General features: G+C 40.4%; 1 protein-coding gene across 1 annotated transcript in view; it reads left to right on the top strand.

Annotated features, from left to right (window-relative positions):
* Positions 1 to 25,069, top strand: part of slc49a4 (solute carrier family 49 member 4) — a 71,854-nt gene that overhangs the window by 14,132 nt on the left and 32,653 nt on the right. The window contains exons 3-6 of the mRNA XM_047370120.1: positions 10,708 to 10,979; positions 12,730 to 12,859; positions 16,614 to 16,722; positions 21,209 to 21,276. Of these exons, the coding sequence (XP_047226076.1) occupies positions 10,708 to 10,979; positions 12,730 to 12,859; positions 16,614 to 16,722; positions 21,209 to 21,276 (579 nt within the window). The remainder of the gene's footprint in view (positions 1 to 10,707; positions 10,980 to 12,729; positions 12,860 to 16,613; positions 16,723 to 21,208; positions 21,277 to 25,069) is intronic.

The raw sequence follows: 25,069 nt of genomic DNA, 5'->3' as shown, positions 1-25,069 counted from the left end.
TGTATGAACACATACAGGGGTTAGACAATGAAACTGAAACACCTGGTTTTAGACCACAATAATTTATTAGTATGGTGTAGGGCCTCCTTTTGCGGCCAATACAGCATCAATTCATCTTGGGAATGACATATACAAGTCCTGCACAGTGGTCAGAGGGATTTTAAGCCATTCTAGGATAGTGGCCAGGTCACTACGTGATACTGGTGGAGGAAAACGTTTCCTGACTCGCTCCTCCAAAACACCCCAAAGTGGCTCAATAATATTTAGATCTGGTGACTGTGCAGGCCATGGGAGATGTTCAACTTCACTTTCATGTTCATCAAACCAATCTTTCACCAGTCTTGCTGTGTGTATTGGTGCATTGTCATCCTGATACACGGCACCGCCTTCAGGATACAATGTTTGAACCATTGGATGCAGATGGTCCTCAAGAATGGTTCGGTAGTCCTTGGCAGTGACGCGCCCATCTAGCACAAGTATTGAGCCAAGGGAATGCCTTGATATGGCAGCCCAAACCATCATTGATCCACCCCCATGCTTCACTCTGGGCATGCAACAGTCTGGGTGGTACGCTTCTTTGGGGTTTCTCCATACAGTAACTCTCCCGGATGTGGGGAAAACAGTAAAGGTGGACTCATCAGAGAACAATACATGTTCCACATTGTCCACAGCCCAAGATTTGCGCTCCTTGCACCATTGAAACCAACGTTTGGCATTGGCATGAGTGACCAAAGGTTTGGCTATAGCAGCCCGGCCGTGTATATTGACCCTGTGGAGCTCCTGACGGACAGTTCTGGTGGAAACAGGAGAGTTGAGGTGCACATTTAATTCTGCTGTGATTTGGGCAGCCGTGGTTTTATGTTTTTTGGATACAATCCGGGTTAGCACCCGAATATCCCTTTCAGACAGCTTCCTCTTGCGTCCACAGTTAATCCTGTTGGATGTGGTTCATCCTTCTGGATGGTATGCTGTCATTACCCTGGATACCGTGGCTCTTGATACATCACAAAGACTTGTGGCTTGGTCACAGATGCGCCAGCAAGACGTGCACCAACAATTTGTCCTCTTTTGAACTCTGGTATGTCACCCATAATGTTGTGTGCATTTCAATATTTTGAGCAAAACTGTGCTCTTACCCTGCTAATTGAACCTTCACACTCTGCTCTTACTGGTGCAATGTGCAATCAATGAAGACTGGCTACCAGGCTGGTCCAATTTAGCCATGAAACCTCCCACACTAAAATGACAGGTGTTTCAGTTTCATTGTCCAACCCCTGTATTGTTAACACACTGTTAATGAAACCGGAGTCGATAATATAAAAAACTTGTTTTGAAAGCAGTCAGAGTAGGATATTTTACTAAAATTCAACAGAAGCTGAAACTTTGTTTTTCCTTCAGCCCATCGTCCCTACATCTCACCTCATCAGAGTCCAGCTACACAACACCATACATCATCCGTTGGCATCTGATGAGCTGAAGCTAAATAGTGCGCAGTCACAGCTGCCTACTGTTTCCTTTGGCAGACTTGCCCTCCGCAGCCATGACCTTCAGCTCTTTGGAGTTTTTCTTCAAAGGGGGGGAAACAAGAAAGCCTGGTGAAAGTCGAGATAACATTAATCACACTGCAAATGTTAGTGTGACAAGGTTCAGATTCATTTGCATAATAAATGTAATAGGTCAGGGCTTGTGAAGCAACATTTTAATGGATGATCTGCTGCATTCTCAAGGAAAAGTTAAAGCATGATGTAGCTCAGTGGATCACCAGTAGATGTCAGTCTTTCTTTTGTTTAAGGAGGATGCAGTGGCAACAAATAGTAAGAGCTTTGCTTTGTTGAATGTGTTGCTTTGGAGTGTGCTGCCTCTTATAACCTACTTGTTTTGTATCAGGCATATGGAACTGGAATGACTTTGATTATGTGAGGGAAAAAATAGAAGTGAAATCAAATAGCTGAATCGGTCTGGCTCACAAATTATGAATGTGTTTAAATCAAGGACATTACATGAGCAGTCAAATCCCAGCAGGCAACTTTCCTGCTTCTCTGATCAGTGTTGTAGTTTAGAAACAGTAGCGTTCCCTCAAAGACCCCCTGCAGATCTGTTTGTTCCATACATCTTTTCATGTTTGAGAGCCCAGCCCTCTTCTTTGTGATTACCTTTTAAGCAAGTCAAGTGCCTCTTTGTTTCATGTTTATAAGAATGTTTTTTTTGGGAATCAAAGGGAGCTGGGAACTGTGAATGCTGACCAGTGGACCTTCCTTTCTCCTGTGTGAGGCTGCTTAAAAATTGCTTTGATAACCAAGCTGAATGTTTTGATAAAGTTCAAACAAGAATCAGGGTTTGCATCAGTGGTCACTGATTAGACATTGCTGTGATCTGTTCTAACTCTCAAATGAAAGAGGTCAGCGTTTTAACCTTCGTTGTCTCCCTTATCAGACATTAATTCATTCTCTTGCCATTTCCATCCATCTGTCTGGCATTAATATACAGAGCAGCTGTGTGATTAGTGTAAATCAGGTGGATTCCACCTTCCCTCACAGACTGATTGGCTGTCAGACCCTCTGCTTCTTTTCTCGCAGGAGGCTGTTATATTACCAATGATTGCTGTGGTGCTGTTTCCCACAGCAGAATTGGGTTGGCCCTTTTTGGGTGGCAGAATTGGGTCTATAAGCCCTTGCGGAGCAGAAGCAGTCAGATATTTTCGCAATACGGCAGCTTTCTTCTGCGTCATGTTCTCAATCAAATTCAGTCTGACAGGGTTCATCAACTGTGATTAATCATCACTTTTTGAAATGGCTGCTCCATTCCTCCACTTTCTATTTCCTCACACAGTGTGGTGTCCTCAGCTGACCTCTAAATCTTCTTGTTTGTCACCATTTTTCTTCATCTGCTTTCACATCGAAGACATTTTTGTGATCACATTTTTCCTGTGATTTAATAGACAGTAAAGGAGCAAACTAAAAAAGATATCACAAGCTCTGAGGTCCTGAATGCTCTTCTTTTTCCAAATAACTGGTTATGTGTTAAATTTCGTCTAGCTCCTGTTTGTAAATAATATGTTATAATTATTTGCTTAAAATTGTGAGTTGGCTGTTTGTAAGTAATCATAGTGCTGTATTGTTGAAAGTGCACGTGCATGAAAACAAGACTCAAATCAAAATAAATCAGTTGAAGTTATTTAGCACCAGTTTACAACAAATGTCAGTCTTACACCACTTTCTATTACATAAGTAACCAAGTATAAATGAAATGTTTTCATGTTGCACTGCTCAGAAATAAAGATCACACAGGCCTTCACAATAAAACAGAATTGATAATCATGTTAAAATGACGGGGGTGGGGAAAAAGTATAATTACATAAACAAAGGATAACACACTAAAGAAATAAAAATACAGTGAAAACACCTCATTGTACTCCTACTTATTCTCACCCATTTTATCCGGAATTGGGTTGCGGTTTCAGCAGATTCAGCAGAGACGCCCAGGCTTCCCTCTCCCCAGACACCTCAGCGGCCCACTACGCTGAAATGCGCCGGCGAGAGCCCTGCGCTTGTGTCCAGGATCTCATTCTTTCAGTCATGACAAAACGTTTATGCCCATAGGTCAGGGTAGGAACGTAGACCGACTGATGAATCGAGAACTTTACTTTTCAGCCCAACTCTCTCTTCACCATAACTGACCGACACAGCATCCCCATTACTGCGGCAGCTGCACCGATCCATCTGTCGATATCCCGCTCCATTCTCCACTCACTCGTGAACAAGACCCCTAGATACTTGAACTCCCCCACTTGAGGCAGGAGCTTCCCTCCAACCTGAAAAGGGCAGGCCACCCTTTTCTGGTCGAGAACCATGGCCTCGGACTTGGAACAGCTGACGCTCATCCCAGCTACTTCCCACTCAGCTGTAAACTACCCCAGTGCATGCTGTAGGTCTTGGCTAGTGGGGGCCAGCAGGACCACGTCATCTGCAAAAAGAAGAGACGAAATCCACTGGTCCCCAAACCAGACCCTCTCTGGCCCTTGGTTGTGCAGAAATCCTGTCCGTGAAAATTATGAACAGGACCGGTGACAAAGGGCAGCCCTGCCGGAGTCCAACATGGACTGGGAACAGGTCCGGCACCAGACTCCATACTCCTGGAGCACCCCCTACAGGGCACCACCAGGGACATGGTCAAATGCCTTCTCCAGGTCCACAAAACACATGTAGACCAGTTGGGCAAACTCCCATGAACCCTCGAGCACCCTGTAGAGGGTATAGAGCTGGTCCAGTGTTCCACGGCCGGGACGAAAGCCACACTGCTCCTCCTGAAGCCGAGGTTCGACTATTGGCTGGACTCTCCTCTCCAATACCTTGGCATAGGCCTTACCAGGGAGGCTGAGGAGTGTTAGCCCCCTGTAGTCGGAACATACCCTCCCATCCCCCCTCTTGTGAAGTGGGACCACCACCCCACGCCACATTGAAGAGTCAGCCGCGACAGCCCCACAACATCCCGAGAGTGGATCTCATCCACCCCTGAAACCTTGTCATTTGCTATATCTTTGTTGCCCCCTCCTAAAAAGCCCAATCTGCTCTGCTCGCTGCGTTTACTTCAAAAAAATGTACAAGGCAGCTGGTCATTCGTTCAAAGTCCTGAAACGTCTTTGTTTGAAGCGTTTCAAAGTTGCCACTTGGCAGTCTTCAGTGGGACATTGACTCGGGTGGGAACCTTGAACATTCTAGCTTTTACAAACATTATATAACACAGTCAAAAAGGTTACAGCCACAAAATGCATAGTATGCCCTCTATAAATTACATATCCTGTCTTTTGTCTTATTTAATCTGCATCCAGTTTCAGTTCTTTAGTTAGAAAAAGAAGTGACATGCCTGCCCACATTTATGAAGTTAAACACATTTTCAAAATTTGGAGTCAAGTGTTGTGGTCCAAAAAAAAACATTAAAATGATCTTAAACATAAAGCAACTATAATGTATAAAATGCACAGATTTTCTAACTTAGTATTTGGCCATTAAAGCTGCTCTTTACTGGAAAGCCTCAGCAAACCTAGCTAGCTGGATCAGCAGGGTTTTGTTAACTTAGTACCTTATTATTAGTGCTTAGTATTATAATTGTCACATTGAACAGATACGATACTTTTGCCCGGTACCTGGGAATCGGCATTTTCTGTACTTTTGCATGTGTTTATATAGTAATAAATATAAATTATTTTAATAATAAAATCTCAACATTTTATTATTTATTTAACATATTATATACCATAACAACACCCAACTGTTTGTATTGTAATATCTCAGTTGTTTTAAACATTTCTTCTCCCATGTTTCTGGCTGCAGAGGACAATTCGCTAACTGATGCAGGCATGCTAACGGTGCCGAATGCAGGAGTTTCAGCCGTAGATCTGAGGCTGACAAAACTTTTGCACTCTTCAGCCTTGAGAAAAATCTTGTGCTTAACTAGGTGCTGCCTCAGATCAGAGGTTTTCCAGCTGCTAGCCTTGCACTTCGCAAAACAAATAATACAGCGAGCGTAATCATCACATTTTGAAAAGTGGAGCCACACGTTCGAGTGCTTTCTAACAGCCATGCTTTGTTGACGGCACCAGCGGCTACTGACGTCATTACGCCCCTGTGCGTGCAATGCTGTGTTCATGCCTGGCATTGAAAGTTGTCCACTCTTCCACTCCCTCAGTGTCACAATGATGTGTTTAGGTACCAAAACATGGCACCGTTTGATTTTACGTAAATAGGTACTCTGTAGTACCAACGGAATTCGATTGGTACCTAAAAAAGTACCGAATTTGGTACCCATCCCTATCAGTCAGTCAAAAAACGTAGTCCATTCTTTATTGTTGCTTTACTGTGGGAACATTGGTTTTCCCCTGTTAAGTAAATGCATCAAACCTGAATACTCCTGCTTTTTTAGGTCTGTTTATTATCAACAAACTCTCAAACTTTAAAAAAAAGCAGAAATCTTATTGGCCTGTTGAAGCCTCATCTGCACATTCCTATTAATTGCTGTGATGTCACACATAAAGTTGCACTAAAATAGAACACCAAGAGCCTGTTCAGACCTGCCATAATCATATGTTCTCAGTTCTATGAATGTGTGTTCACACTTAGAAGAAAAATGTCCTCACCATCTGAGCACTTGTGACTAAATCTTAGTTACCCGCTCCCTATGCAAATAAACATGTAGGGTAAGGCACACAGTCAGCTGTTAGCTGAGCAACAAAGAGACATCAGCAGGTTTCTTCAAAAGCCACATAAACTTTCATTGACTTGAGCATATCATTATTCAAACATGAACATGCTGTAGTTTCTCATGAGTTGCATTTATTGCTAATTTATATACAAATGTTCCAATATGCCTGGTTGAGGTTATGTTACATAGTAATTTGAAACCAACAAAATAACATAAAATAAATCAGTGTCGGCACAGTTCTGTAAAAGTCACCCTAAAGCCTTCAACACATTTAACCCCTGATTCCAACAGCTCTTACAGAACTGGGTGCACATTAGACCTACTGTTGTAAAGCCAATATTCTTCTGACTGTATTAATGCCACGCATTTTAAACAACAGGCACTATGGGTCCACAGCAGACGCGATCAGTGGAAACTAGGGGGGTAAAGTCTAACCTATAAATAATTGTCTGTTTCCATTGACAAAGGCCCTGATAATGCTGTTTAATAGTACTGTTTACCTCAAGAATACTTTTTTTTCCAATATATTGACAACATTTATGGACATTCATTTCAAGTCAGGTGAAAGGTTTGGATGCAACTGTATTTAATTGCATAAACTGGGAGAAGGGGAAAACATTTGGATAGTAACTCAGCTCCCTACTCATTTACTGCTACACATGTCCCAGAAATTGCTAATTAAACTTCATCAAAATGTTTTGACTGTTGCATGGCAAAGCGCCCGACAATCCCTTTTAAAAAGATTTCCAAAGAATCTGACGACTCCCAAGCAAAATGCAAAGAAACAACTAAAGAAATTTACACTGTAGTGTACTGTTTAGGTAAATGAGATGGCGTTGTGAAGGGAATTAAATAGAAAGACATGCACTATAAAAATTCAGAGTTTTAAGAAGTGCTACACATACTGTACATTTCAAAACTAAGGAAGCCAAAAGTGTATTTCAACCTACAAAAATGTCATGTTGTACAGTAGAACATGCATCTTAAAAGGTTTCTTAAATGGGTCCAAACATAAAAATACCAATAGTATTTTGTGGAAGTACCTGTTGAGCTTTTGCAGTCTCCCCATCTTACATTCAAATGTATTGAGAGGAAAGTTTTAAAATGTTTTGTGTTACTGCGTTAGGACAGGGCACGTTACTTTTACTGTGAGATTGCAGTCTCATTTTGTTCCTCCATATTTAATAACCACCTGAGTATCTGGTGATAAAAGTTTAAGACTCTATACGCAATAGTCATAAAAGGTAAATGAGCAGAAAATAAGTTAGACTGCTGTCAGTCGGAGCCACGCCAGGCATTTAGCATACCAAAGTGAACATACCTTCATCAGTGCAGACTGATTACCTGCTTAAAGTAGCATAGCATTAAGAAATTTATAATATTTTTTTCTGCTACCTTCATATAGCACTTAAATCCATAGAATATTTGGACGTCTCAAAAACATCTAGCTGGTGGCCAAATTAAATGAGCTGCACTATCTGATCCATAAAAAGGAGATCCCAGAGAGTTATTTACTTATCAATGTGCATCTTCACAGACTTGTACATAATATTGGGACTTTGGTATTAAGTTTTGAGAAATGTTAAAGTATAAGCTCAGTGGTGATTTGAAAATTGTAGTATTGTTGAGCACATTAAGAAGATGTATTCCTTGTTTTCAGTCACAAGACACAGGACCATATCAGACACAACAAAAGTGTCGAAATCACTCATTTATAGAGACAAAAACATGTTGTTTTGTGTTAAATGCAAACGTTACGTTTATAAACTGTTGCAGTTAACTTGGCTGTATAGTTTGAGAGTCTTATAGAGGAGCTGGAAAGACCGAAGGAGTGGGACGAATAGAAAAGTGAGGTCCACAGAGTAAATGAGGAGGTTCTGGTGTGTAGGATGGGATGTCAGCAGGTCTAAGAAGTGGGAAGAAGATATAGGGTGAACAAGTTCCTCTCCTATGAGAGGTCTGCATCAGACCAAAGGTCTTTATGTTCTGCTGTGACACATTCATCCGTGAAGCTGCGGACAGTAAAGAGAGAAAGAGTAAGGAAAACTCAAAAGGGCCTGTTTAAAATTTTTGCCAATATGTTATTTTTCTGTTCAGTAGGTAATTTGATTTTGTTTATAAAAATAAATTATTGCATGCAAAAAGAAGGTATGAAAAGCATGAATACATTTTGCAGATCGTCTTGTCAGGTGTCCCAGTTAAATGTTGCTGTCATCCCCATCATGTGAATTATCGTAACAGCAATAATGATGGTTAAATATTCTCCTTTAAATTGTAACGTTGAATAAGATTATTTAACCTCAGTGGTTATCTATGGGAAAATCCAAAAGGATTGCTTGACGTCCCTGGTATATTGAAAATGTTTATTGTATCTAACTCTTGTCAAATTTACATTCTGATGAAAAACATACAGGATATTTTTGAATCCCAAAAGCTCCACATTAGCATAAAATCTCCTCACCTTCATTGTTTCTCATGATTTTCTTGTCACCTTTCCTGCCTCATTCCCCACCGAGCCATCTCAGACTGCTGTGAATGAACAGTGTCTTTGCTGAGCTTTGAGACAATCAATCAGCCGTGAGCGGTCTCCAGCGGCTGGCTGTCTTAGTCAGACAGGTCCGGAGGGGGCCGAGGGTGGCGAGGGGCTCTGGTGGCATCAGGAGGATATCTCAGAACGCATCTGTCTCGCACAGTTGAGTCTGAAGGTGTGAAAGTGCAGCTCAAAAGTTGGACTCTCTCAGCGCGAGTTGATAAACTAATCCCTAGAGATAATTACATCCTATTTTTTTTATTCCCTCTCTTGGCATTTTACTGTCAGATGCTCATTAACAAATGTTTGCTGCATGCCTTCATCTATTTACTTTATATTTCCTGAATACACTGATGAGGATGCTCTATGCTGCAGCCATATTTAACTTGGTTTTTTATTAGTTGTACAGACATGGACAAATCTGTTGGCATCTTGGATGAAGATGTGTAAAAAGTCTTAAGAGAAATGAATCTTTTACTGCTGTTGCATAATTTCACGCTTTAAATTTTTAGGAGGTAAAAAAAATTCTATGTTAAGAAATAATTATTTTTAACAAATTAGCTGGTGGCAGAATTGTTGGTACCTCTACCATTTCCTTTAAAATAAATAGCCTTTATTCCATTCATGGTTCCTGTACTGTACGGGTCCACTCTACTGTTGTATTTGTATTTACTCCCTGACTTCCGAATTTATGGCTTGAAGCCTTGCCTCCAGCCATCAGTGACATGCACTGTGCTGCTAGCACCCCTTACTGTCTTGCTGTTCGGTTTGAGCCAACCAAACATGAGATAAGTTTCAAGTAAAAACATGTAAAGTGAAGTAAACACTCACCGCCGCACACCATGTCCTGCACCAGTGATTTCAAACCACTGCCAGAGTTTTGACTCGCTCTGACCATTTGCGGTCCTTAATATTTTTGTAGTTGTCGACGTACACTTTGACACGCCGCTGACATGTGGCTCACCACACTCAAGAAGATAAGATGAGTTGTCTTCTGAGCAATGGATTATTCCTGCACAATTGTGGATCGGCAGTCATCACCAAGCCTAAAATCTACATCTGAATTCTCCCCATAAAACACAATAGAGATTATGTTGTACTAGCAAAAACTTCAAATTTAAATGATAAAGACTCAGAAAGGATTTCTGTGTCTTAATGCTTGCCAATCCTGCTGGTTGCACACACTCTACGTCATCACTACACCGTTTTATAAGACACTCCTTGTTAAAGTGCACATCGTCATAAATTTATCATAATACCAAGACATTTTAACAAAGAAAAAGCTGAAAAGTAGAGCTTTGACCAGTAAAGAGAGCATATAAGAGAACTCAGGGCTCTGGCCAAGCAAAGAGGAATGATCTGAGATTCTTCTTACTGCTCTAAACATATGAACCTTTCTGGTGAAGTTTAAAGGCTATCCTATTTACAAAAGGGGGTTCCAGCAGTGGTGCTAATATTTGTGCAACCTTAAATTAATTTTAAGGGTTGAATTTCTTGACCATATTCAGTATGATATTGTATTACTGGATGTGTGCAATACTACAATCACAGAGGACTGCCCAAATGCAATGTTCAGTTGTGCCATGTATGGAAATTCTGCTTGTCAATAATATATTTGGCCTATCGAACGGGTCTTCTCTCAATGCCCAAGCTGGATGTACGTTTTTGGTGGCTGAGCCGCTAAAGCTCACAGAGTGTGGTAGGGACATTTTGATGAAAGAAAAGAGTTAGGAAAAATTGGTTTAAAAATAATCAATGTCATCATTGCAAAATTCATCAAAAGTATGGTAATTACATGTTTATCTCCTATTGTGCATCCCTGCTTTTTACACATCTGACAGCATGTATATCCACACAGTGCAGAATCATTCTTTAAGAGTGCAAGAAATTTGTTTTACTGTAAATTCTGGCAGTGGGTTTAGAAATCAGTCTTTTTCTCTCGTTTGTGTTGCATTATTTATCTGCCTTTTCTGTTGCAGGTTAATACATGGAGGCCAGTTTCTAAATGGTTTGGCTGGGCCAACCATAATGAGCGCCGGACCCTACCTTTCCACCACGTGGTTCGCCCCCGATCAGAGAGCAACAGCGACAGCCGTGGCCTCACTGTTCTCCTACCTTGGAGGCGCTGCTTCCTTTTTAGTGGGACCTCTCATCGTTCCAGCTCCTAACGACTCCCAGCCAGGCCCCACGACCGCACCACCGCTATCCACCAGCTTTATTCAGAACAGAACACAGCTGGTTATGTACGCAGGTATGAATAGAGAGCAAGAAAGTCATGAAGGCATGCAGGATCGATGGCACATTATTTCGACATTGTGTCTGCGCTGTCAGGGGACAGAAATACAATCAGGCAACAGGGTTTCAGGAATGTTACACAAACGCCAAGAGCTCCAGCTGTAATCCTAACAACTGTGCCTCTGAAAATTAGCTTGCTGGGACTGTTATGCTTAACTGATTCAGAAAATTAAAAGTGTGATGAAAACAGAAACAAGTGTGCTGTAATAGCAGTGGCTTTGTTTAATCTAAGGTAGTATTGTTAATACTTTAAAGGACAGAGCAGACATGCTTTATCAATTGAAAGTTTTAGAAGGTCAAGAAATGGAAAAAAAAATTCTGCTACCTGAGATCTACCGATCAGGCAGGAGAATCTGTTAACAGGACAACTATTTGTTGTTCACTCCACACTCAACGTAGCCCAGGAAACACCAGGAGTGACAGAAAAATGACATTGCACATCATCCTGAACAAGAGATGGTCACTGGAGTTTCAGCGTCAAACCCGAGTCCCGCTGACTTCACAAAAAAAAAAAAGACTTCAGATTTCACCTTTGGCTTTAAAGACTAGAGCTTTGACTTGGACACCTGGTCTGACATTCGAGTCTTTTAAACTATCTTTATCTCGTGTGATCAGGAGTGAAATGAAGCCAATGTGTGAGTTGCAGCTCTGGCAGGTGACAGCTATATATATTGCTGTGAAAGGTGTGCTTTGAGTGTCTCGTTGCTGAAAAGCGCTATATAAATAAACCTACCTTACCTTTCCTTACCTTGATTTAGTAGCCAGGACATTTACAGACGGTTGGCTGTTAATCATTTATCACAATCTGTTCATGTTTACTGTAGCGTTATAATAAGTCAGACGTCTCTCCAGCTAAACACCATATTAAATGACTGCAGGTCATTCTGAAACCAACAAAAACCTGAACTTAATTCTGACATCTTATTCTGTCACTGTTAAGCTAGCCGCGTCATTAAAGACACTCCTGGCTATCAAGTCTTTTTTCATTAAGATTTGCCCCTTAAAGACTTGTGATTTGACTTGGACCTCCCCTTTAAAATGATGTCACTGGGCACTTGTGAGCATCTCTGCCCTGAACACACTGTTCACATGGTGAAACATGGCAGTGGCAGCATCATAGTGTGGGTATGCTTTTCTCCAGCATAGACATTGGAGCTAGATTTTACTTACTAGATTAGAGCAAAGGGGACTAAATATGAATAGTCAACATGCTTTTTAGATTTTTATTTGTAAAAAAAATTATTTAGGTTTCCCTCCACTTCGCATTTTTATGCCCTGTCACATAAACGTGCAATAAAAATATGTTGAGGTTTGTGGTTGTAACATTAAAAAATTTGAAAAGGTTCAAAGTGTGGGAATACTTTCCATGCCACCGGTAAAGAAAATAAATAATTACCCTTTGTTCTGTGTTGCAGTGACATTAAAACAATGCAGCAGTGGAGGTTTTCTTTCTTTATCCTAAAAGTGTAAAATGTATCACTTCTCCAAGAGAAGTGAGTTAAAGTGTCAACCAGTGCCAGATTGAATGACTTTTGTCAGACACATTCATTTTACTGTCATGTCTTCTAGGCCACAAATTCATCTCAGTAAAGAGTCTTCAAAGGACTCTAAGAAGTCACGTTGACCTTTTCTTCAAAATGTCACATTGACCAGAGTGTTATATTGTAACTGTGAAAATAAATTTCTGCATCTCTGTGCTATGGCAGAATTGGTGGCAATTGGGGTGCTTTTTACAGCTGTCCTGCTCTACTTCCCATCACGCCCACCAATGCCTCCCAGTGTGGCTGCGGCAAGCCAGAGACTCAGTTACAGGAGCAGCATCTGCAGACTTCTCAGGTAAAACTGTGTGAAACTGCTTTGGAGTGCAGTAATGTTTCATGGTCTCATTTTCGGTCTGGGGATATTCCAGCTGGAGCTTCAAAGCTCTCGTAACAGCTCTGTCCATAGAGTCTGGTTTCTCATTTGCAGATGCTAGGGGCTCCTCTTGTCTTGGAGAGTTAAAGTGACTCATCCCAGCAATGGATGAGGGGCACTGGTTTGAGGGTCTGGCTCTCACCACCTGCTTGGGTTATTATCAAAGACACTCACTGCCTTCTCCCTAGATTCTCTACTAATGTATGATAAAGTTGTTGCTGTTTTATATAAGCATATTCTCAGGGGAGAGGTCTAATGTTCAGGGAGAGATGGTCTGTTAAGACGAGGCCCTGGATGTCAGTGGGATTCATTTGTTGTTTGTCTGTGTCTACCCACAAGAGACTCAGAGAGGAGGTAAAATTGAATCACACTTTATTATAATCCTGTAGCTCCTCCCCCCACCACCCATCTCTAGACACCATCACACTTTCTATCAAGGGCGAGTTTATCCTCTGGGCCATCAGGAAGCAGCACTGCCTTTTGCTTGGCTTGTTAAGGAATGATGCCCGTAGCAGTGGCCAGGCAATAAAGGCTGGAGAAGGAAAAGGAAAAGCTGTGCAAAAGCAGTCAGGGAGTTGGCTTAACTTTGTTGACTGCATTTGTTCCCCTTAAGTCGGAAATCACTCCACTGTGGCGCCCGGATTTTCAGAGGCTTGTGACCAGCTCAGAGAGGCTCAACCCCTGTAAGGGTTCCTGATGATAGGTGACTGAGACCAAGCAGATAAACCCAGCCACGTTTTCACTGCAGCTAAACCTGCAAGTCTTTCGCAAGTGAAATTCTTGCCCATTCCTGTGTAGCTCAAGCTCAGCCAGACTGGATTTAGAGCGTTGATCAAGAGCGATTTTTAAGTCTTGCCACAGATTCTCAGTTGGATGTAAGTCTGGACTTTGACTGGGCCATGTTAACACATAAATATGCTTTGATCTAAACCGCTGTAGCTCTGGCAGTATGTTTAGGATCAGTGTCTTGGTGGAAGTTGAACCATCGCCCGAGTCTTAAGTCTTTGCAACCTTTAAAACATTTTCCCCCTTACGATTGCAGCTTGTCTGTGCTGAAGAAAAACATGCCCACAGCATGATGCTTCCACTGCCAAGTTTCAATGTGGGAATGGAGTGCCTAAATTGATGTTCAGTGCTAGTTTTCCACTGTGGTGTTTTGCATATATGGCGAAAGGTTTAATTCTGGTCTTGCTTTTGGAATTACTTGGCTTGAGCAAAGTACAAAAATGAGAATTTATATTGTCTTCTTGTGATGATGGCTTTTTTTTGCAACTTTTCTATAAAGATCAGATTTGTAAAGAGCACAACTACTAGTTGCCATGCCAGCAGATTGACCTAGTTTACCTCTGAGTGTCTGCAGCTCCTCCACAGTAACCACGGCCTCTTGGCTGCTTATCTGACTGCTCTTCTTGTCTTCTCTTCTTGTTTAGGTTAACGACCATATTTTGGTAGGTTTGCAGTTCTACAATTTTGCCATTTTTTAGATGATGGGTATGATTTTATTTAGAGATGTTCTTGTAAAGGGAGATTATTCCAGAAGCACGGCAGACATTTCAGATTTTTATTTGTAAAGCGTTTTGAAAACCATGTATCCTTTTCTTTTCACTTCACGATTATGCAGTACTTGGATTTGATTGTGCCAGGGGATGAGGACTTTTACAAGGCTCTGTATTCATATTTTAACCTGCTACAAAGCACATAAGTTATACATGAATGAGAATGAAGTTGAAATAAATATCTTCTTGGTCGTGAAGGAAGAACTCAGTCTAACAGCCAGAGATCACGGAATTCAATTTTTAAAATGAAAAATGTAGGACTGCACATAATGATAACTTTGAAGGCAGGTGCTGAACAGCAGATAACTTAGTATTCCTGACACCTTCGTAGTGATGGATCTGCTCATCCATTTAGCCTGTCAAGATCTTAGCACACGCTAATGATCTTCAGCTTGATGAGAGCTTCCAGTTGCTCACATCTGCTTCCACAGTAGCCGCCTAATTAGAACACTGGATGTGTCTTCGCATTGTGTAAAACTTTTCATTGTTTTTTATGCCCCCGGGAGATCAGATTTCAAAGACCAAAAGCGTGAGTATTGATCATCCTTCCTTTCCAGTCAGACTCACTGTAGCTTTGAAAGTTGTCATCTTGATGCATTTGTCTCCAGCCTGGTGGTCCAAGGACGAATGGCACTTAGCTGATGACACCATCAGCTTTTAGACTTCTTTAGAAATATTTCATCACTGCCAAAAAAATAGCAAAGTAAAAGCATGCTGGCTTTCCTGTGGATGTCTGTATAAGGTCATGTATAAAGATAAAGGTGCTTGGGTATTGATTTTCTGCTGTTGTGGCAAGGTTAATGAAAAGGTGCTCAGGGAGAAAAACCTCACAGTGTGCTCTATCAGAGGGCTTTTATGATTGTCCCTCCATGCTGTCATCAAGGCCAAGGAGCCTGTTGTTGCTCAGGACAGGAGTGTGCAATCGGCAGCAGGGAGAGAGGTTGAGCTTTCTGTTGAGTCAAAGTATTCCATGATTTAAAAGTGAAGCATTGTCTCAGGTCCACCATTGTCGCCAAAGGGAAAGGGTGTGCACATTTTTCCAGAAAGATTGTGCTTGATGCACATGTTTGGAATTTTAGGAAGTTTGACTGTTTCTCTGTTCAGCATTTAGGCCACAGTGTCCTTCCTGCAAGGTAAGTTTGATAAATACTGGAGTATACAGTCAGTCAGTCAGTCATTTTCTACCGCTTATTCCATAGTGGGTCGCAGGGGAGCTGGTGCCAATCTCCAGCAGTCTATGGGCGAGAGGCGGGGTACACCCTGGACAGGTCGCCAGTCCATCGCAGGGCAACACACAAACAACCACACACACACTCATTCATACACTTAAGGGCAATTTAGAGTTACCAATTAACCTAACAGGCATGTTTGTGGACAGTGGGAGGAAGACGGAGTACCCGGTGAGAACCCACGCATGCACGGGGAGAACATGCAAACTCCATGCAGAAAGACCCCTGGATGGGAATCGAACCCAGGACCTTCTTGCTGCAAGGCAACCGTGCTACCAACTGCACCACTATCTTACAATCTGCTGCCTGCTCTGCCGGCCTCACCTCATTTGTCAACCGTTTAGTGTCTCTAATCGCATTGTTTGGGCCGAGTAGGTGACTCTGATTTTTAAATTAGTTTGCCACCTCACTGGGTAAAGGTGATTAGATTATATTTTTGTGTTCCACGTGTTTGTGTTTAGGTGTCATATGAGTGAAGAGGTGCCACACAACCTAAAGAGGAAAGTTAGGTGTGTACATGGTGGGCATACCTAAGCGATTAAAGTGTTGGTTTTGTTTTTCAGTTGCACACGGCTCACTGTGATCTGACACAGCACACATTTCATATTAATGGCTGCAGCACAGTATTAGTAGCCTACTATCATCAGCTGGCATATGTGCCTGTTGTGTAGTTTTATTGACCCTAACAAAATAAGAAGCCAAAAGATAGGAACATTTTAATAATCTAATACATTTTTGTGAAAGGTTTTATAGTGTGTTATTGTTCACAGACTTGCTAAACATTATCTAACCATTTATTATTGTCTAGATACCAAATAATGGAAATGTGAATTTCAATTTGTCATGCGTGCTTTATGTTTTGGCTTAAATTGTTTCTTTTCTGACCTTTAGTAACTTCCGGTTCCTGATGATTGCATTGGCCTATGCAGTCCCTACAGGAGTGATTGGCGGCTGGTCTGGAGTCCTGGACATGGTTCTGACACCAGCCAACGTCAGCCAGGTGAGATCCAAATATGCAAGTCACGTAATTCTTCTATGTTTTGAAACAAAAACATGTTGAATGTATTAAGACAGTTCTTTAACACGTCCCTTTGAACTGTAAGCCAGAGTGTAACATTTCTACTGTTTTTCAATGTTGATTATTTATACAATTTAGCATGATATATTTTTTGGTATGTTACCCACATTTTCTCAGTTTGAATTAAGGACTTTTCCACAGTTGTCTTTATGTGTCCTTGTCTCAATGTTATTCCCATTAGGTATTTGTTCACATTTCTCATAGCTGTCAGATGGTCATCTTGCTTTTCTGACATTGCCAGAATCTGAATATGTTGGGGTATGGTTGGTTTGTTGTGGAGTTTGGAGAAAAATACTCTGCAGGATTTGTATCTCCCTGCTTTGAACCCATGTCAAAACAAGCATTATTTCAAGGTTCTTATCAGACAGATGCTGCTTATGGGAAAATTACACACAGAAGAGCAGAGGATGAGACATTCCTGTCACACCTCTGCTTGGTGTCTTTGTTGGAAAGCTGCTCAGCTTTCAACAGCTGCCGCAAGGCATCTTACAGTATCTGCAACAGAACCTTCTTTTCTCTTACTGATTAAATGCCTGACCATCTTGGGCTGAAAGTTCAATGTGTGCTCCCAAGTTGTCAAAATAAGTATTACCTGACTGACTCAGAAAATAAGGCCAGCTACACTATCCATATCAGCCACTAAAGGCATTGGGATTCCATTGAGTCGAATGACAACGTGTCCCTAATTATTAATGCGACACTGTTCAGCAAGGTTTTAATAGTTTTGCAGTTTTCAATAGTTTTTTATTTTATTTAGGTTTGACTTCATATTTTCAATTCTAGTTTAGTTTTAATTAGTTTCTAGCATTTGTTTGCTAGTTTAGTTTAGTTTAGTTTTTACTTTTAAAAAAAGTCTTAGTTTCAGTTTAGTTTTTATTAGTTTCAATTATAGTTTAAGTATATCTTCTGAAATCAAATCCAGAGAGTTTTCCAGCTCAGAGAGTAAAATAATGAAATGTTATCAAGATATAATGAAATCATTGGTACAGTTAGAATTTCATTTATTTAAAAATATTAATTCATAATTAAACTATAAAAATCAAGTGTAATAGCACTGTTGTTAGCATTTCCCAAGAGTAATAAAATAAATAAATAGCAGTAGTAATGTCTGTCTTCTTTTCTTTCCACCTTTTCTAAAACTCTTTTACTCTTTCATTGCTCTTAGCTTTACTTATCTTTCTATCAGTCTATTTTCCTTCTCTAACTTTACCAATTTTCCTCTGTTCTTTCACTCTTTTATCTAACAGTCTTTCTAGTTTCCTCCTCTCTATTCTTCTATCAGATGTCCACTATTCTAAAACAGATAATATAATCAATATGCTCTCCAAAAACATTTGAACGTATAACATACTGAAAAATTACAATTTAACAAATAAAATTAGATTTTTGTTTTAGATATTCTTTAGAAGGTGGTTATTTTTAGATACTAGGAAACTAGGATAATCCTAATATAATCCTATAAATATTAACTTTTCTTTAATGATTTCACTATTTTCCTCAGTTGATGAAATACCAAAATTGCCATATTTAGCAAAAACACAAAACAAAAAAAAAACTTTTTAGCTGGAGATACAGGCTAATACAACAGAAGAAATGCACATTTATCCAGGTGATTCTCTCTCTCCTGATCATTCTCAGTTCTTGCAGTTCTTGCCTTCAGGTTCCCTGTTACTGATTCCTTTCAGTTACTTTCGTACTTTATATCAAACTGAGTGAAAATCACCCCTCAACCTGAGTTCCCAAATCACTATAATAAATTAGCAAAACAACCCATACCTAACTCAGAATAATTCCGCTGCAGCTACTCCCTGTGCCCTTGACTTTCTGCTGTTCTGTTCGTTCATAAAAGCTTGGTTTATTTACATTTGGGTCCCCACCTTTAGTAAAAAAAACAAAAAACAAAACAGGTTAACGTTAACAGCAGCGCGACCATTTAAAAAAATCTGCTTTAAATCTATCAAAAATGCATCGTAGCATTTGGAGCCACAAATACATGCAACTGTCCTGGAGCAAAAGAATCCCCTGCCAACATGTGTGTAGCTATTCTCTGGTGAATTTTTGACATGCCAAAAAAAAAAAAAAACCATAAGTGGCAACCCACCAGTTCTGAAGATCATACTATATATGCTAGAATATCTGTTACATATAAAGACCATACTGACAGGTTTGTGTCATCATAGGACGTGGAAATGTAAAGCATATTTGCATTAGTGTGAAGGAAATATTACAAATATGAAAAAAACGTGCACTCAAACAGCCATTTTTTAAAAAGACACGAGGGTAGCCACACTTCTCACTTTCAAGTAAATAATGTATCAAGGTAATTACCAAAACCTTGATGATGCTCCAAAGCGGTTGTTTTTGTGTGTGCATGTCAATTCAATTCAGAAATACTTTATTAATCCCAAAGGGAAATTAAAAGCACTCATTGAAACACAGACTAAGTGACAATGACTGCACACTTACTAAAGGGACTGGGGATGCTGAAGGATCTTATGAAAGCCTTTGAAAGCATGTGTGATCTCTGTAGGGGAAATCTGTGAAACCTGTAGACAGGACCATTGAGAACAGAACTCCCCATCACTATAATGAATATGTTTCTGGAAACAGGTGCTCCACTCTGCTCATCAGTCATCTGCTTTCACTGCTTTAATAGTTATGCATTTATAATTCAAACACCCAGAATACTGATCCAATATGTCTAGCTTCCTTTAGTTTAATTACCTCTCTTTGTTTTTCCATGGAATCGATCCTCAAACTTCTTTGAAAGGTCCAAATTTGACCAGACCTGCCTTTTCTTGCCGTTTACCGCATGTTTCTCTATTAAATTCGACTTGTTCGACTCTATTAAATACAACTTCATGTAATCTTGAAAAGATTACATGAAGTCTTACACCCAAATCAATACAAGAAATAATACTGTGTTGAAATAACGCCAAGATTTTACTTTTGGTTTTTATGGCTTATTGGGAGAGCAAATTAAATAACAACAAACATGAAAAAGCCTGGAGCTTTGGATTTACCTTTTATAGCTCCAGTAGTCTGCAGCTTATTAACACGCTTTAAATATAGCCGAAATGATTAGGCTTCAGATCTGCCCTTTCAAAGCCTTCCAAGGTACTAAGAATACTGCAGTTAATTAACTCTACATCTGCTCATGGTGTAGAAAATTCAGATTTAAGAACTGGAATCCCTTAGAAACCTATTTATATTTTACGTCCTCAATTAAAAAGCCTAGCTATAGTGCTGTACAGGCCTACATTGACGGTAATGGGTAGTCATTAAAGCCAAATAAGTTTTTATAATTGCTCTTGATTAAAATGTTTTGTTCTTTGTTACACATCTGGGTAAAGGATGCAGTTACGTTTTTTTTTTTTAACCATATCTCGGGAATCTGGTCCTCCAAAGGACACTCCACAGGAGGTAACTTACATCCAGCATAATAGCATTGTGTCATTCATCACTCACTCAGCCAAAATACATTTTATATTTAATAACTTTGGCGGTCTCTTTTTATTTATTATTGCCTTTGATGACATTTGGGTGCAGAGTATGATTAAGCACAAATGCCTGTTTTGACTCTGCTCCCTCGCTGTGTCATCCTCCATCTGGTTGGAATTGGTAAAAAGTGAGTTATTGCCCCAGAGAGACTAAAGAGTGCCATTGGCACTTGCTTGTTTTCATCTGGGTGTCTCACCCTGATTGGTTGTGTGTTTGTGTGTAGGTTTGTAACACATGCAGTATTTTACCTGCCATTGATTGTGCGACATTCCCTTGGCCATAACATCCCGTCTCTTGACTTTGACCAAATGTTCTAGCATTGGCTTCCATTCCTCTAAATAGAAGAGGGACAACAATCCTTTACACACACACACACACACACACACATACACACACACACACACACACACACACACACACACACACACACTCTTGTTTTGCTATATGTAGTGAGGACCATGTGTTGACTCCCATTGACTTCCATTGATTTTCAGTCATTTTCAACCCTTTCTATGCCCTAACCCTGACAATAACCCTAAACCTAACCATTACCAGTGCATGCCTAACCCTAACCGTAACCTAAACTCAATTCACATCTTAGTCCTAAACCTAACCGTTAGCAAAATAGGTCGTGAGGACCAGCAAAATGTCCTCACTTTGGTACAAACGGTCCTCAATTTGATGGTGAAATCGGGAAAATGGTTCTCACTCTGATGCCAAGACAGGAACACACACACACAAACACACACACACACACAGACTGTCAGACTAGGCAATTTAGCTGACATAGTGACTGAAAGGTCTCTGTAGGCTTCAACACTTAGTGCTTTCTCTCTGCCTTGCTCTGCCCTCCCTCCCCTACCTTCTCTTTTAACCCACCATTCAATTCTTTTTTTTTTGCTCACAGGTGGATGCAGGCTGGATCGGTTTTTGGTCTATTGTCGGTGGATGTGTGTTTGGAGTAGCAATGGCCAGGTAAGTTTCTGTTTTTCACTACCACCAGTTTGTTGTTTTGGTGGAAATGAATTTATGATGTAAAAATGCACAAGCACGACCAGACTTGTGAGATCACAACATGCTTCTACCTCGGATCTGTAGCAGATCCTTCAGATGACGGACACTCTAATTTTCAACACGCAAACTCTTTGAACCCACCTACAGTGTCCTGTAGGTATTCATTACCCCTAACCTATTAACACTTTTCCACAAGTTTCGATGAAGTTTACCGGTTGTTTATATCGTAGGCCAAGAAAAAATACTACACATTATCAAGTGGAAGAAAAAGGTTTCAAAAGTTTTTGTTGTTGGTGGTGGTTTTTTATCTGTTAAGTGCAGCATGCGTTTGCATTGAACCCGAATAACAGTAGCAAGTCTTTTAGGGTATGTCTCTACAAGCGTTCCACATCAGGAAGCCTGACATTTGTGCCAATGTGTCCTACAAAAATAGCTCAACCTTAGTCCGATTGGACCAAGAGCATCTCTGAACAGCAATTTTGAAGCTCTACCACAGATTCACAACTTGATTAAGGTCCTGACTTGGACTAGGTCACACAAATGTATTTTGTTCTAAACCATTCAATTGTAGTTCTAGCTGTATGCTTAGTGTTGTCCTGCTGGAAGGTGATCTTCTGCCCCAGTCACAAGTCTTTTAAAGCCTCGATAAGGTTTTCTTCCAGGGTTGCCCTGTATTAGCTCCATCCATCTTCCCATCAGGCTTGGCCACCTTGTGCTTTCCTGCTGAGAGCATTCCCACAGCATTATGCTGCCACCGTCATATGTCATGGCGAGGATTGTGTGATCAGGGTGATATACTGTGTTAGGGTTTTGTGGATGAAGGCCTTAAAAGTTCAAATTTCTTGTCATCTGACTAGAGCACCTTTTTCTCCATGTTGCCCTACAAGGCTTGTAGCAAACTTGAAATCTGACTTCTGTGCCTTTCTCTAGTAAAAGCTTTCTTCTTGCTATTCTTTCAGCAAGATCAAATTTGTCCAATAGTTTTGAGTATTAGTTTTGTCAAATGATTCTCCTACCTAAGCAGTAGATCTCTGCAGCTCCTTTAGAGTTACAACAGACCTCTTGGCTGGTTCTCCTTGCCTTCTTATCAGTTTAGGTGGAGGTCCATGTGTTTGTAGGTTTTTAGTTGTGTCAAACTCTTTGCATTTTTGGAAGACACATTTGAGATGTTCAAAGCTTGGCATTTTGCTTACTTTAAACTTCTCCACAACCTTATTTTTGGTGTATTACTTGGTTTTCACAATGCTGTTTCTTGACCTCCACCAAGGACGTTATGTTTTCAGTTGAGTGTGTGTGTCGTTCTGTGTCTGTGAGTTAGCAACTTTATGGGAAAAGTTACAGGCAAATCCTTATGACTTTTTTTTACCAGAGCTGTGCCTTAGCCCAAGGAAGAATCCATAAAATTTTGCTGGTGATCCAGATCACAATCTGGATCCAGGGTATTTTTTTTTCTGTCATCAGTGACCCTGGCAGAGGTATGCTGCCTCTGGCTGTCTTGTTCATTAATGTTTTTTCACAAATTTCTGAGGCCTTCACAGAGCAGATGCATTTACACACAGATTAAATTACAAACTAATTTACTAATCAGTTGATGTCTGAATTCAATTGTTTTTAGTATCAGAAATACACCCCACACTTATTAGATTTGTATAGCAAAATAATTGGAAAGCAATGAATCATTTTTCTTCCGCTACACTTTGTGTTGGTCTGTCACATAAAATCCCAATAAAATACACTACAGTTTATGATGCAACATGAGATTTGTGAAAAAGATGATGAAGTCTAAATACTTTACCAAGGCACTGTATACACATCCTTCTCATCGAACACTGAGTGTCAACTGAATATGCTTTGCAAATCCAAACACGAGTTCAGCTCCACCCTGTGCGAGCTCCCGAGTGAACTGGCCTCTAGCATATCTGATTTTGAAATGGCAGTTCAGTTTGTTTATTAAGCTAATACAAGCCAGCTCAGTAGAAACTTGATGGAGCCACTGAGGCATTAAATTAGAAAATAAGCATTCACTGTAACACCTCATTAACAGCTGCACTCCTTATTCGCAGCTCAGTTGTGCACATATTCTGTGTATAATCCTCAATGCCATGCTGTGTCAGTTATTCAGAAGAAGGGTTGTCTACAACAAAAAAGGGATGGAGGCTGTTCCTTTAAAAATTTATTATATACATGAGGAAAATTGCTAATTATACTTGATAAATGAACTATAAACACGGTGCTTTCTCAGGACTGCAACACGTGCAGTGATTTGGATCAGTCCTTTCTAAACTAGGAATCAGGGTATGGTGTCAATTTGCACCAAAATCAACCAGAGGCCAAACAAACACATAAAACAGCAGCTTTAGACATAGATGGCAGTAAAGTGGAAGTATTTACATTGTTTTTTTTACTTTTTTATTTAAGAGGCAAAATACAAGGCAAAAAACATACAAATTCTTCTTTTGAAACATCTGCAAATCTGACATTATATATGACAAGTGACACACTGTCAAAACAGCATGGCAATACAAAAGGCAGTTGTCAGTGAGGTGTCATATACATTTACAGCCATCCAGACATATTCATGTTCTTTGTGAGAGCCTTGGCTGTCAGTCTGCTGTCTAACCAGTAAGATTAGGAACTTCTCTTTTTGCATTTTAGCAGCATTCTTGATAACATCCCTAGTAACTGATAAATATCATATGAAGAACAGTGGAGGGCCCACTTTACCTTAACAAAGAGGATCTGTGTCTTTTGTTCCCCTCGTGTCATCTGGCCTCTTTTAATGCAAGAGCAGAGCCTGGTGACAAAAGAGAGAGTGGAATTGATGCTGATGCAAGTACCACTTTCCCCTCCGCTGATGGATAGAGAGCCACATGGCGAAGACAAAGCGTGGCGTCTGCAGAAGAAGAGAAACTCGTTCATGCTCTGATGGATGTGGGCCGAGGTCCAATCATCGCTTCCGGGCAGTTCTCGTGTTTTCTTTAAGTTGTAATCAGGGAAATGAGCCCATAACTCCCGATCTTAATCAATGTAGCTGTTTGCAGCCTAAGATGAAAGTATTTGTAAACAAATCTGATAAATTGTGGTGTGGATTATGCAGTCTGAGAGTCAGGGGAGGAAATGATTACTCTCTCCTCGGTGCAGTAGTTGATAGTCAAATGAATTTTGGCTTTAGCAATTATCTTGCTGCTGCTTGCAGTGGAAAATTTGTGCTGAACAAGGCTGCTAAGAGTTGTGTCTGCACTTCTCATTTCACAATCATACTAATGAGGTATGGTAAGACAATTGAAGCAGCTAGTAAGATATTTAAAGAGGTCTCCAAAGTATGTGAAATCAGTAAATCCAGTGTACATGAAATCGTCTAGAAGTGTAGGATATTCAAAGCAACTCCCAACAGGTCCGGCCATCCAAGCAAGTTTACTCTGAGAGCCGACTGTAGGAAGCTAAACGAAGTCTCCAAAAACCCTTAAATCTCATTATGGGAGCTACAGCAGGTGTGTCCTGCAAAGTGCGTGTCTGTTCAGTCAGAAAGAAACTACACAAGTTTATCTTTCAAGGGAGCTACATAAGGAGGAAACTTTTACTCTTTAAAAAACATGAACGTAGACAGGATTTCTGGAATGATTTCCTTTGGACACACGAGATAAAATCTAATTGTTTGGACACCAGATCAGAGGACATGTTGGACGTTAACCAAATGCAGCATTCCAGGAAGAGAACCTCGTGCCAACTGTGAAGCATAGAGCTGGAAGTGTCA

Source organism: Girardinichthys multiradiatus, chromosome 7, assembly GCF_021462225.1.
Source record: "Girardinichthys multiradiatus isolate DD_20200921_A chromosome 7, DD_fGirMul_XY1, whole genome shotgun sequence".
NCBI lineage: Eukaryota > Metazoa > Chordata > Actinopteri > Cyprinodontiformes > Goodeidae > Girardinichthys > Girardinichthys multiradiatus.
Note: the sequence above shows the minus strand (reverse complement) of the source record. Positions and strands in the feature narration are given on the sequence as shown.